Source organism: Pelobates fuscus, chromosome 12 (assembly GCF_036172605.1).
Source record: "Pelobates fuscus isolate aPelFus1 chromosome 12, aPelFus1.pri, whole genome shotgun sequence".
Lineage (NCBI taxonomy): Eukaryota > Metazoa > Chordata > Amphibia > Anura > Pelobatidae > Pelobates > Pelobates fuscus.
The window spans coordinates 33,956,204-33,968,959 of record NC_086328.1 but is presented as its reverse complement, the minus strand read 5'-3'; the positions used below and the strand labels follow the sequence as shown (position 1 = coordinate 33,968,959).

At 36.3% G+C, this 12,756-nt stretch overlaps 1 protein-coding gene across 2 annotated transcripts in view; it reads left to right on the top strand.

Moving 5' to 3' along the window:
* Window positions 1-12,756, top strand: part of CMIP (c-Maf inducing protein) — a 156,872-nt gene that overhangs the window by 119,021 nt on the left and 25,095 nt on the right. For both annotated transcript variants that reach the window (XM_063438670.1, XM_063438669.1), the window contains exons 9-10: window positions 3,278-3,382; window positions 4,393-4,746. In XM_063438670.1, coding sequence (XP_063294740.1) covers window positions 3,278-3,382; window positions 4,393-4,746 — 459 coding nt within the window. The remainder of the gene's footprint in view (window positions 1-3,277; window positions 3,383-4,392; window positions 4,747-12,756) is intronic.

The window sequence follows — 12,756 nt, the reverse complement described above, 5'->3', positions numbered from 1 at the left end:
ATCACTGTCTCTTCACACGTGCAGGGACTTCCAGGTTTGTCGTGTGTTGCTACGCGTTTCGCCCTGCCTCTCTGGCTATATTGCACTAGGTTTATTTGTTGTTTTTTATTCCTAAATGTATATATGTCATTCCCTGTCCTTAGGCAATGTGTTTGAACAGTAATATAGTTCCCCATGGATAGGGTAAACAGTATATAAATTTACTTTAAAAATGCTTTTATACTCAGGTGGACCCGGTTTTAAAGATAAAAAAAATACAGTTGAATAGAAATCCCTCAGTGGGCAACTCCCAGGTTTTCAATAAATTTGACTAAAATTATTTGACAGTATAATTATATGACGTATTCTGTCATATAATATGTTTTTCAGTGACCAGGCTCTGGCACAGATTATATTTGTTCTTAATCAGGGACTGTCCTTTTACAGACAAAAATTAAACATGCCGCTAGCAAATCTTCACGATAGTTGTTTGCTAAACTTTAGAAATACAGTTTATCCATGGACCTATCGCGATAACATTGTTGCTTGTTGTTCTTACACAATCTCAATTTTGGGCTTCATATTAATGCGTTATTTTATTTCCTTTCCGCATTCTGATGTCTTTAATATTGCTTATAAAAATAAATAAATATGCAGCATATTTAAATAAATCGACTTATTAGAAGTACTCTGAGTACGTACTCCTCTCAGCCAATGGTAGATCAATGTGATTTGAGCTGATGACGTCACTTTGCCACACAGCCAATCACTGGCTTCCTACTATCTGCCCGCTCTCCCCTTAACGCGACTTTGAATACTTTTTAGATAATAAGAGGACAGTAATTGGCGGTGAAGTATATGAGGTGAAGTTTGGTCAATAGCTGAGATCACACTGGTCTCTCATTGGCTGAACATGCCATTCCTTCTAATCAGGAAGATGTTTTATGAAAAAGAGAGGCATGCATAAGAGGGTGTAGTTTAGCAGTGGAAAGAGAGGCTGCTACTTACCCACACTTGTCTCTTATCCTGTACACCTATAAAAATCTCAGATAGGGACACAGGCCTGTAATAACACAGACAAGGTATCTGTATGATACCAAGTTGTGTCAGTAATATTCTTTATACTGGTACCTCTCCACCATATTGGTTTCACTGTGTTGGTTATGTTTCTCTGTAACTATTAACCCCTTAAGTCCGGCGGACGTATATTTACTCTAAACGCCGCAGGACGTAAATATACGCCCGCCGTTTTTTTTAACTTACCCGGTCGCCGGTGGTCCCACGCCGGCGATCGCGGTTGGGGGGACTCCCAGGGAGCCCCCCCGCGGCAGATCTGCCTCCTCCGGTCCCTTGCGAGGACCTCACAATCACATGGCCGGTATAGCTGGCTCAGGCATTGCCAGCAGGGGGACCAACTGTAATGACAGTTGGTCCCCCTGCTGGCTGAAAATAAAATAAAATAAAGTTAAAAGTGTAAAAAAAAAATATATATATATACTTAGATCATATATATATTATATATATATGATCTAAGTATATATATACACATATACACACATACACATACACCGTCTAGGTGTATTTTAATATTAATATATATATATAATTATATATATATATTAATATCAAATTACACGTAGACTGATACTGATTAAATATATATATAATTATTGTTATATATATATTTATAAATAATATAAAAAAAAATATGTAAATACGTAAAAAAATTAAATAAAAAAATAATTAAAAATAAAATATTACAAAATATATAGATGTGTTTTATTTCGTTCTAACTGTATTGTGATATTAATATATATATATTTATATCAAAATACACGTAGAACGAAATAATAATATATCTATATACATAAATATATACGTATATATCACTATATATATACCTATATATAAATAAAAATATAAAAAAAAAATATATATATATATACGTATATATACACATATGTATATATATACATATATTAATTCTACACATATATTTATGTAATAATTTTACATAATTAGGTATCCTAATTAATTACAATTAGCGGGACCTGCCTGACAACCCATGCCGAAAGTATAAGGAATTTAATTTGCTAGCACTATATTTAACCCTATAACTTTCCAAGACACCATAAAACCTGTACATGGGGGGTACTGTTTTACTCGGGAGACTTCGCTGAACACAAATATTAGTGTTTCAAAACAGTAAAATGTATTACAACGATGATATCGCCAGTAAAAGTGACGTTTTTTGCATTTTTCACACACAAACAGCACTTACACGGACGATATTACTGCTGCAATACTTTTTACTGTTTTGAAACACAAATATTTGTGTTCAGCGAAGTCTCCCGAGTACAACAGTACCCCTCATGTACAGGTTTTATGGTGTTTTCAAAAATTACAGCGTCAAATATAAGGCTTGTGTTTCATTTTTTTCACATTAAAATTCGCCAGATTGCTTACGTTGCCTTTATGACCCTATGGTAGCCCAAGAATGAAGATTACCCCTATGATGACATACTATTTGCAATAGTAGACAACCCAAGGTATTGCAAATGGGGTATGTCCAGCCTTTTTTAGTAGCCACTTAGTCACAAACACTGGCCAAAATTTGCGTTTTTTGCATTTTTCACACACAAACAAATACTAACGCTAACTTTGGCCAGTGTTTGTGACCAAATGGCTACTAAAAAAGACTGTACATACCCCATTTGCAATACCTTGGGTCGTCTACTATTGCAAATGGTATGCCATTATGGGTGTAAATTTATTTCCTGGGCTACTATACAGTCTCAAAGGCAACGTAACCAATCTGACAAATTTCAATTTCAAATGTAACACGCTATATTTGACCCTATAACTTCCCAAAACACCATAAAACCTGTACATAGGGGGTACTGTTTTACACGTGAGACTTTGCTGAATACAAATATGTGTATTTTATTGCAGTTAAAGCAAGCAGTATTATGACATTGACAGTTAAAATGTCATGTAGAACTAAAAAAATAAAAAAAAATCTTATTTTCTCCCATGTTTTTCATATTAAATTATGTTTCATAGCTAAATATTTGATATTAAATGAAAGCCCTGTTTCCCCTGAATAAAATGATATATAATAAGGGGGGGTGCATTTAATATGAAAGAGGTGAATTACGGTTTGACAGACATATAGCGCAAATGCCAGGTTTTGTTTACATTTTGTTTTGTTCACAACTTGTACATTTGGCTGCGGTGTTAAGGGGTTAAGGACACTTGCATTAGACACATTCCAAATAAAGTCTTCTGTACCTTACAGCATGCACGGCCCTACAGCAAACTGCCCTCATCCCAGGGTCTTACCAAACCTGGTTGCTGTCTGCCTAGCTGCCATTTATTCATGTTATGAGGAATTCATCAACAGGTGAGTAGAGGCACTCCTTCCTGAGATATTTTATTAGTCTCATTTCCTCACTTGGTATGTAAAAGACCCGATTGTATTCATTTATTTTTTATTTAAACAGCATGTACTAATTCATAAAGTAAGTCAAACTTTCTTCAAATAATCTGACATTTGCAAGTAAGAGGTCAATACTGTTGGTGCAGGGACTGTAATCCTGTGAATCTCTAACCCTGGCCGAATTATTATTCTCATGATTTTTCTTTTTAAACTCCAAGATGGATCGATAGTCTAGGGCAGTTATGCCCAGAAGGTGAATCCAAATATTTTATAGAATTAGAACTACCATGATGCATTGCCAGCCTTTAGAACAGTAAAGCATACTGGGAGTGGCCAAAAGGTATATGTCCCAACATCTGGACATATGCCTTTTGGCCACCCCTGCAAGAACCAATTTGACACTAGCTAGAACACTACAGGTTGGCAATGCCTAGCCTCTTGTATTGATAGTTTAATTTAACTTTGCAGAAAAAAAAAAGGGTTTTGTACGATATTTTCTCGCTGCAGATATTTCACAGATATCCTACCCCATTCTGACTTGGCTTATGGCTTGATGTATGCATCTGACAACTGAAAATTATTGGGCAATTATCATTATGTTAATTTATGGTTTAATACATTTTGTTTGTTTCATGTGAATGAAGCTGCAGTTTGTCAGTCCATATTACTCTGACAGCTAGAAGAGGCTAGCATAGGGGTCATTTTACCCAACAATAAAGTCATCGTTTAACTATGTCACCTTATTCTGATGCAACCATTACACTTTATGGTGGGTGTAAAGAGTTTATTTAGTAAAGCAATTGATTTATCCTTAATTATCTGAGACTAGTGGCAACACCGTAATTACAGCACACTTTTTAAATGTTATTTTAGTGTGAATTTTAATTTGGCAAGGTGGTTTTGGACCAACTATCATGCTCTGCGGAATAGATCTAAGTTTTGACAGCTTGGTGTCTGTGTTTGTTTTTTTGTAGCCGGGACAACTCTCCAAGCCTAAAAGAAATCCGAAACGGCTGCCAGCAACAATGTGACCGCAAACCCAATATCCCCATGCGACTACTCCACACCAACCCAGACCTGGTGTCTCAAGAGGTCACATCAACTGAGTCCCGACACAAGTCGGTTATTGTCACATCAAATGAAATCCTTGTGGAAGTAGAACGTAACAATACAGTGAATCAGAAGTTGAAAGCAAACAGCGGCAATGACAGCGAACCCAACTTGATCGACTGCCTGCTCATCAGTCCGACGTGCAGCACTATAAGCATTGAGTTGAGCCCTCAAGCCGAACGAGTCCTGGGATGCTATGTGGAGATACTGAAGATGCTGTAAGTAGTCCATGATGTAGCAACTGGAATCTCCTAGATCTTCTGTGATTTGTGTTATTTGCCGTTAGAAAGTATTGTTTGATACATCAGGAAAAAGCTGGGAGTTGGAATGCTTCAGATTGCTTGACCCTCCTCTATATTTTATACATAGGGTCACTTTAATTTCAACATAATTAAAAAAGAAAATGGAGATATAGTTTATCATACATGGGTTTGAACTCTTTAAAGAGATAACTGTTATTCCGTCTTTCTATCTATCAAGACCTACTTTAATATCCTTATCAGAAAATATAGATTGTGTTATTCAGACATTTATTACATTCCCAAGTACAGATATAAAGCGATTACTGTATTATTTACTTGCAAGAGTTTCTCAATCAAAGGCAGCTTAATGTTGCTGTATGTGTGTAATATCCAATCATATGTATGTAAAATACACATACATGCACTTACACACATAGATGTTGACTTTGCCTAGATAGTGTTCTATTATCTCCATTAGAAGGCATGTTGACGTCACCTGTCTACGACAGAAACATCATCTGGAGTTTCCCATAGATTCTAAAAATAAGTTATCTAAAAGGAGTAGAATTTAAAAAAAAATATTTGTATATCTTGTCTTAATTATTCTCCAGGGAGACTTTCCACCTCCGGCCTCGTGTCTGACAGATCAAGAATGCTTCCCAAGTGCACAGTTGTTTTTTCCCCCTATTTATCCCTTCTGTGATATTGAGATTTTTACATGATGTAGTGTTCTACTGCTGTGGTTAGTGTCAGTGGAATGGGTTAAATATCTGATTTCTGAGCGTATTTGGAGATGATCAGTAATCATTCAAAAATCTTGTTACCAGTGTATAAAATGAGTGTGATCGCGGACAGGCTGTTTACTTTAGGAGTGAAAATGATTAAATGATCACTATAGGGTCAGGAACACAAACATGTATTCCTGACCCTATAGTGCTAAACCCACCATTTGGTGGCTTGCCCCTCCCCCCCCCCCCCCTTAGCCCTCCTATAAAAGTTTAAAACGCCCCTTATTTCCAGTGCCGTGCCAAGGCAGAACAATTCTCTAACTTAGTAACTTTATTAATAACCCTATGAGTTTGTTCATTTTTAGAACGTGCTATTTATATAAAAGTTACCTTGAATTTCCTGAAAACAAAACAATTGACAAGGAACAACCAAAAAAATGTTAATGGAATATTTATGTAATAAGTAGAATAAAGAAAAACATTAGCAAAAATAATACACATTAAGAACATACACAGTGTTAAAATATCAAATTTCCTATTTCCTATGTAGGGTTAATTTTCAGACATTGAAAGTGACTCATTTTGTGAATAACACAATTAGTATATTTTGAGTTCACTATGACCTGTTAAAAGGAACCGAACACAAGACTTGTTTCTGGAGGAAGGACAGGAAGTGCAGCATATTAAACAGCCCTGTCATGCCATTAACACACAAACTCTCATTACCTGAAACTTTCTCAGTCAGAAATTGAGATGAAACGTTTCATTTCCTTTGACGCCCTCCCCCATTTTCATTGAGATGCAACACCGGCTCAGCATCAGACATTTCAACACGCACCAGATTAATGTGCGCTGATGTCACTATATATATATTTAAGTTATGTAAAACATGACATCCCTGTGTTGGTAACTTAATTTAAGGTTATTTTGGAGTTTCATTGATGTTAAGGGCAAAAAAGCTTTGTTTGTTCCATCATGAGCACTTTTATTTCAAGATGTTTGTGTGATCCAGTTTGTGCTCACCCAGAATTAATCTGAAAGTGTCTATTGTCTACTGGTACTCTTTTATGATGCAGTAACTTTGTTTTGCTTTATGCAAATTAACTTGGTATTGCCACATACTTTGTTAACCCTACTTACTTCGAAATTGCATTTAAGTGTAATATATACAATATATAATAATATAAATTAATGGCTATAATTGTCTCATGGTTTTATTATAGTTTTATTATTATATTAATGAAATCCTTTTTTATTTTCTTTGAAGTTTAATTTTACATATCCTACAGCTGTACTTGGGATCCTTGGGGGAGTGGTTCCAATCTGTTTATATGTATAATCTTAGAATCCTCGGGGGAGTGGTTACACCCAACTCTGTGTACAGTGATGGAATGTTGGTGCAGGAGTATTTTTTAGCTGACCTTATTATTAGTATAAATAAATACAATTAGAAAAAAAAACACACACAACAAGGAGTATGTAGATGATTAATAAAACAAGTATTTTCAGAGAGTTTACTTTTACTATCAATGGTGATTGAGCAAACTCTGAACATGATATAGTATTTAGAAAATTGGGCAGTCTAGATGGTCCGAATGGTTATCTGCCGTCACATTCTATGTTTCTATGTGTCTTAAACTTACATCATTGATATATTGGGAGAAGGGGGGTCTATATTGTGACTCCCTGGGTTGAGCCTCTAAAGTAATATTGCTTAAGTAAAAGCTTAAACTTTTTCTATAGCATGGTTAATCATGACATTTGTAAGTGACTGGGGGAGTTTGGGGATTCAATTCATAAGGTGGAATTTATCAATTTTTTACTATATATGTTGCATGAATTGTAAGTGCAAAAGCACCTTTAATAAAGTCTCTAAATTAAAAAAAATAAATTAAAAAAAATTAATCATGTTTGTTTAATTTTTATATTTTCTTTTTGCACCAATAAAAGCATGGTGTGTGTCATTCATATGTCATACGCCCAGACCCTTTAACAAGTCATATACAGCATAGCACATTGATTAATAATATTGTAGACTACCTATCAAAGAACAGCTAGGAATGAACTTGGATTGTTCATTATTATCATCATTGTGTATGATGATTCAATGAACGTCAGAGAGAAGTCATGAGAAGGTATATAGAGATGTAGAAAAATACTTGCGAAGCATGCTGGGAATTTGTTCTTGTTAAATCATGTTGGAAAATAGAACGAGATCTCAGATTTCCCATTTGGTGTCATTGACGGCTCTTTTGACACATTCCTGAGTTTCAGCCTCACACTCCGTTCCCCTCATGCTTTAATAGGTTCTCTGTTGTAGTAACTGTTGTACGTAGACTTGTTTTGGGTTGGGTGAAGGAAGCAGGCAGTTTTCCTATCAGGTGTTATGACTGAGATATTTTCGGAGTCACAGCCAGGAATACTTACAATAAACTTCTAGTTACAGCTGATACAATCCTTAAACTCAAAAAAAAAAATAATTTAGTTATCTTTTTGGCAGCCAAAACTATAAATAAATAAAATAAAGGCAGCTTCAGAAGAAAACTGGGGTTTATGAACTAATATGACCTGTCCAGGAGAGATTTGCCTCCTATGAAAACTTTAGTCTTGTAGTATAGGTCTGTGGTACACAGCAGATATATCTTCAAGTCACATGAGGCTTAGGATGCTTTAGGCCAGTTAGCCTGGCTGAAGGTTGCATTAGATGTGCTTCACTATTACAGAGCTATTTATTTATGAATAAGTGTTTGCAGAATCTCTCAACAGGGGAAGGCTGACAAGTGGGGCAATCCTCCCTTCACCACTAGCATACTGGCTTTGTGGGCTGTAGCCTTACAACACCATTCTGTATCCAATTAAAAGTAGTTGGTAGTGTGTTAGGATGTCCTGGCCCCCTGAACAGTCCCAATGTCAGGGTCCTGTCCTACCATCCTGATTTAGTTACCTGAGGTGTCCTGGATCCAGGGAACCATCCTCAGGCAGTGCCAGTGCATAATTAGAAACACTTGTGCATGTATGCTAGGATCCTTCAGAAAAGTTTCAGCAATGCTACCTGCAAGGTCCTGAAGGATGGGAACTGGCTAGACAGGCCCCTTCAGGACTTTAGTGGGTGCCTGCCTCTTTTGCAGATATGACTACCCACTATGGACTTCACCAATGACATGAGTTATATCACTGAAACAACCCTCTCATGCACGCCATAACCGTCCTGATTTGCATACCTCCCAATATTAGAAGGTATAGTTGTCTGTTGGCATGTAATGCAGGACAGAAACAGAAGGGAGGAATTGTTCAGGCTGTTTGCTAGCCCAGCTTTATGTCTGTTTGTGCTTGGGATGGTGGCCCATACTCTTCAGGCTTGAATTTACAAACTTACCTTCCTTTGCACGCCGTGGCCACCAAGCAGCGAAGTCACTATCGGAGGTCTTACAAATTATGTAAAGAACCCAGAAAGTGACAGAGCCACTTAAATGTTGAGTCTACTGCCTGATGTGAGCAAGTTAAAACTAGAGACAGGGTAGTGGGCTTTATAGTGGAAGTTGGGAATCCACTAAACTTGCTGGGAAAATGTGGTAAGTTTAACGTCTAGAAACTACATCTTCTGATATTTTGCTCATTCTTAAGACTCGACCACATAATCCAAAATTGTGGATTTGACAAACTCTTAACTGTTCTCCAAGCATTTTGTATTTCTCCTGAGCAGAGTCCATATTGATAGCAATTGAACCTTATTTCAACATATTTCAGGAACTCAATTTAAGAACATCCTTGTATGCAGTATAGAACTCTATGAACTTTAAGTTGCACTGGACAGCAGTATTTGTATTTCCTTCAGAGCTGATAATATAGTTTTATCTGTTAACTTTATGCCCTTTTTAAAAATAAAAATTGAACATTTTAAAGGACATCCCCATTAGCCCATACATCTTGTCTTTATAAGGTTTGGTCAAATAAATATGAATTCTAGGCAGAGATCGAGAGATTTTTAACCCACTTACGTATCTTTGAATCCGGTTTGGCCACAGCCATTTTGGAATGCTGTACCAGATTCTGTCGGCAACTGAGCGAATGTATCTTTGACCTCAAATGTGGTTACAGCTAAGAAAGCATAATAGTTAAACCTGCAAATGGAAGTCCTAATCACTGTGAGATTGTTAGAATAAAGTAATTGGAGGAGTGTTTAGCCTTCTTTCAGATAGCTGATAGGATTAACAGAGCGGGCCTTTTTGCTTGTTAGATTCCTTGGGGGGAAAAAAAAGGAGCAAAGTCGAATAATACAAATGAGGAACATCTATCTAGACACTGAAGCAATGTATTTGTTTTTAGAATCTCTGTGATAATACAAAAGGGTTTTATTAGTTTACAATGTTGGTGGTTTTAATTTGCTGTGCATCTTGGGAAGTGCTGGTCAGAAACATTGCTGGATGCAAGGTTTGCCGTCAATGGTCTTGATGATCAATTCTAATGATACAAATTGCCCCCGCAGTAATATATTAATGGAACAAGTTTGTGACTCATCCATGAGTTTAGCTCCGTCGTTTTGCGTCCTTGTGCTTCTCATCTCAGTAACAGATGACATCACGTGAGATAGCAACTATTTTAAACAAAACCAAGTATTTTGATGAGAAATATACAGGAATTACATTTTTATGAGAACATCTTTCTCAAGGAACTTTTCTTATTTTTTTCCAAACTGAATGTTGTATAACTGATTTATCGCTTAAGAGAAACTGTTGTGCTTCCCAAAAGTGTATGGTATTTGGTCAAATAACTCCAATCTTTCAACAGAAAGTAAATGGAGTCAGAGTGTTTAGTATGTCATACTAAAAGTATCAGTGAGTAATTTTGTTATCAGTTTTCCCTTCCTGAATGTGTAATCTTTTCTGGGCATCATGGTACGTACAGATTGGATTCCATCATTTAATGCAACCAATGAACCATACATCATATTTTTCAAATGAGTAGTGGGTCACAGACCATATGCTGTAAATCATCTCTTCTTTAAGACATCTATACTTAGTCTGATTTTTCTCTCTATACCAATCTGCCAATCTACATTCCAGCTGTTTGAGATCTCACTCAATTACCCCTTCATTCACTTTACATTTTACCAATGGCTGCTTCTCTCTGTTAACTCTTTTAGCCATCACCTCCAAATTTTCCTCTGCGACCTTTTGTCTCAAATCCCCATGGTATCCTTTAGATTGTAAGCTCACGGGCTATCTAGCTAAGCACTTTAACTAGCTTCAATGGCTAGTTATCAGCTTACGGGAAGGGCCCTCTCTAACTCTTGTATTTGTCTGTCTATATTGTACGTTCTCCACCAATTGTACAGCGCTACGGAATCTGTTGGTGCTTTATAAATACCAGTAATAAATAAATAAGTACAGGAAACCGATAAATGTCACTAATTCCTTTGCCTCCATGCAATGGTCTTCATTAGACTATGTGATTATAAAATGTGTGTTTTTTCCCACTCCATTGTTAGTCAGTGTGACAGCACGCTTTATTTAACATAGTCTGACAATGAGGTGGCATCTCATTGATGCGTTTACCATGATGACGCGTTTTTCCGTTGTGCAATTTGTGTAGAAACAAAGATTTGATAATATGTGCCATCCTAATCCAATACATATTCCATTTTGTTACATGTGATTCTGTTATGACTGTACCGCTCCTCATTGTATCTAATCTATATGTATGGTATTGAAATCCATAGCCACATAGAATTCTAGTTAGGTGGATTAGAGGCCTTCAAAGACAGATTAATGGCAAACAGACACATATGGGAGATGTAGTATTCTGTTCAAATTCTTGTGTTTTTTGGGTAAATATGCTTCTGCTTTACATTTTTAAAAGTATAAGTTACTCCTCAAGAACGGGTTAAGAAATATTTGTAAAGAGCATTGCAAAAAAAAAATCCCCCTCCTATTTCAAGTTGTTCTCATGACTCTGAAACTTAAAAGAAGTAAAATTCTTCAAAGTGACACAGATTAAAATGTTAAGCCTCTGAGGGAGCATGAACTTGTCAGGAAGATTAAAAAAAAATTTAATTTGTGGGGGTTGAGCTAAAACACATATCAAAGGTGACGTGACCTTAACAAATGCTTGGAAAATCTCAGCAGTAAAAAAATAAAATAAATAAAAACGAACTGGCAGGTGACCAACATTAAAAAGGGTTTTTGGGATCCGTAAACTTGGCAGTGATTGGAATAGTCATCCAGCCCACCTCGGATTTTTTAGCTCCTTTAAATAAACCCTTTGAATGCTCGAGATGTGCATTAGTCACTTCTCTGGCAGTGAGCGAGGTGAATGAGGGTGTTTATTTCTTTCTATGTGTAACCTTTAATATCTTAATTAAGTAACACAGCAGATCCAAACATGCATGAGAATTCCTTTTGCTATGTCATTCATAGTCACAGCTCTAGGCTTTGCGTTCACTGTTTGTGGTGTACGGAAGACAAAGTGTAGGCTGATCCAATTCTAAGATTGGTGGAATGTATGATGACCTGTACCGTCTAAGTCTTCCATTCCAGTGTTGTCCATTCTTTGTAACATGATCGGGTAGGAGGAGTAGGACAAGGCTTCGATTCAAAACTATCAGTGGTCCTGTCATTTTACACTAATCTCACCTGTTGCTAAGAAACGGCACAAAACCCATTTCAAGTTCAAAGTAGAACAGTACATACTTTAGCAGTCTAGAGCGGTCCTTTTACCCTTTGGTTGTACAACACGGATATAAAACTGAAAATAAAGAAACTATAAAGACACGATAGGAGACTCACTCAAAATAGTAATTCTCAGTTTTACATTTTGTTATAATGATCTCTTTATCCTCCGTGTTTTACAAAGATTAGTAATAACAACATGTTAGCAAGTAATTGAAATAATTCTACATTTTAGGAACAGGTGTAATTAAACTGATGGTGGGCGAGCTGCTTCTGCAAATAGCAATGACTGAATATTGCAGCCTCCATTGCATAAACGGAAGTGACCGTAACTTGAAATTGCAGGTAGTGACTGCAGTAGTTCCTGTAATATGAAGAAGAGTGATCTCTTTCTGTGTATAACACTTACTGAATACAGCAGCCTGTAGAAAATGAGGCTGTTACTCTATACTCTAAGTTGCATAGAGTAGGTTAGTTTGCGAGGGTTTGTAAGGACTGTGAGGCACAAGACTTACTAAAAATCAATTTTATATATGTATATGTTATTATTTTATTATTTATATAGCGTTGTACATATATACGTGTGTGTG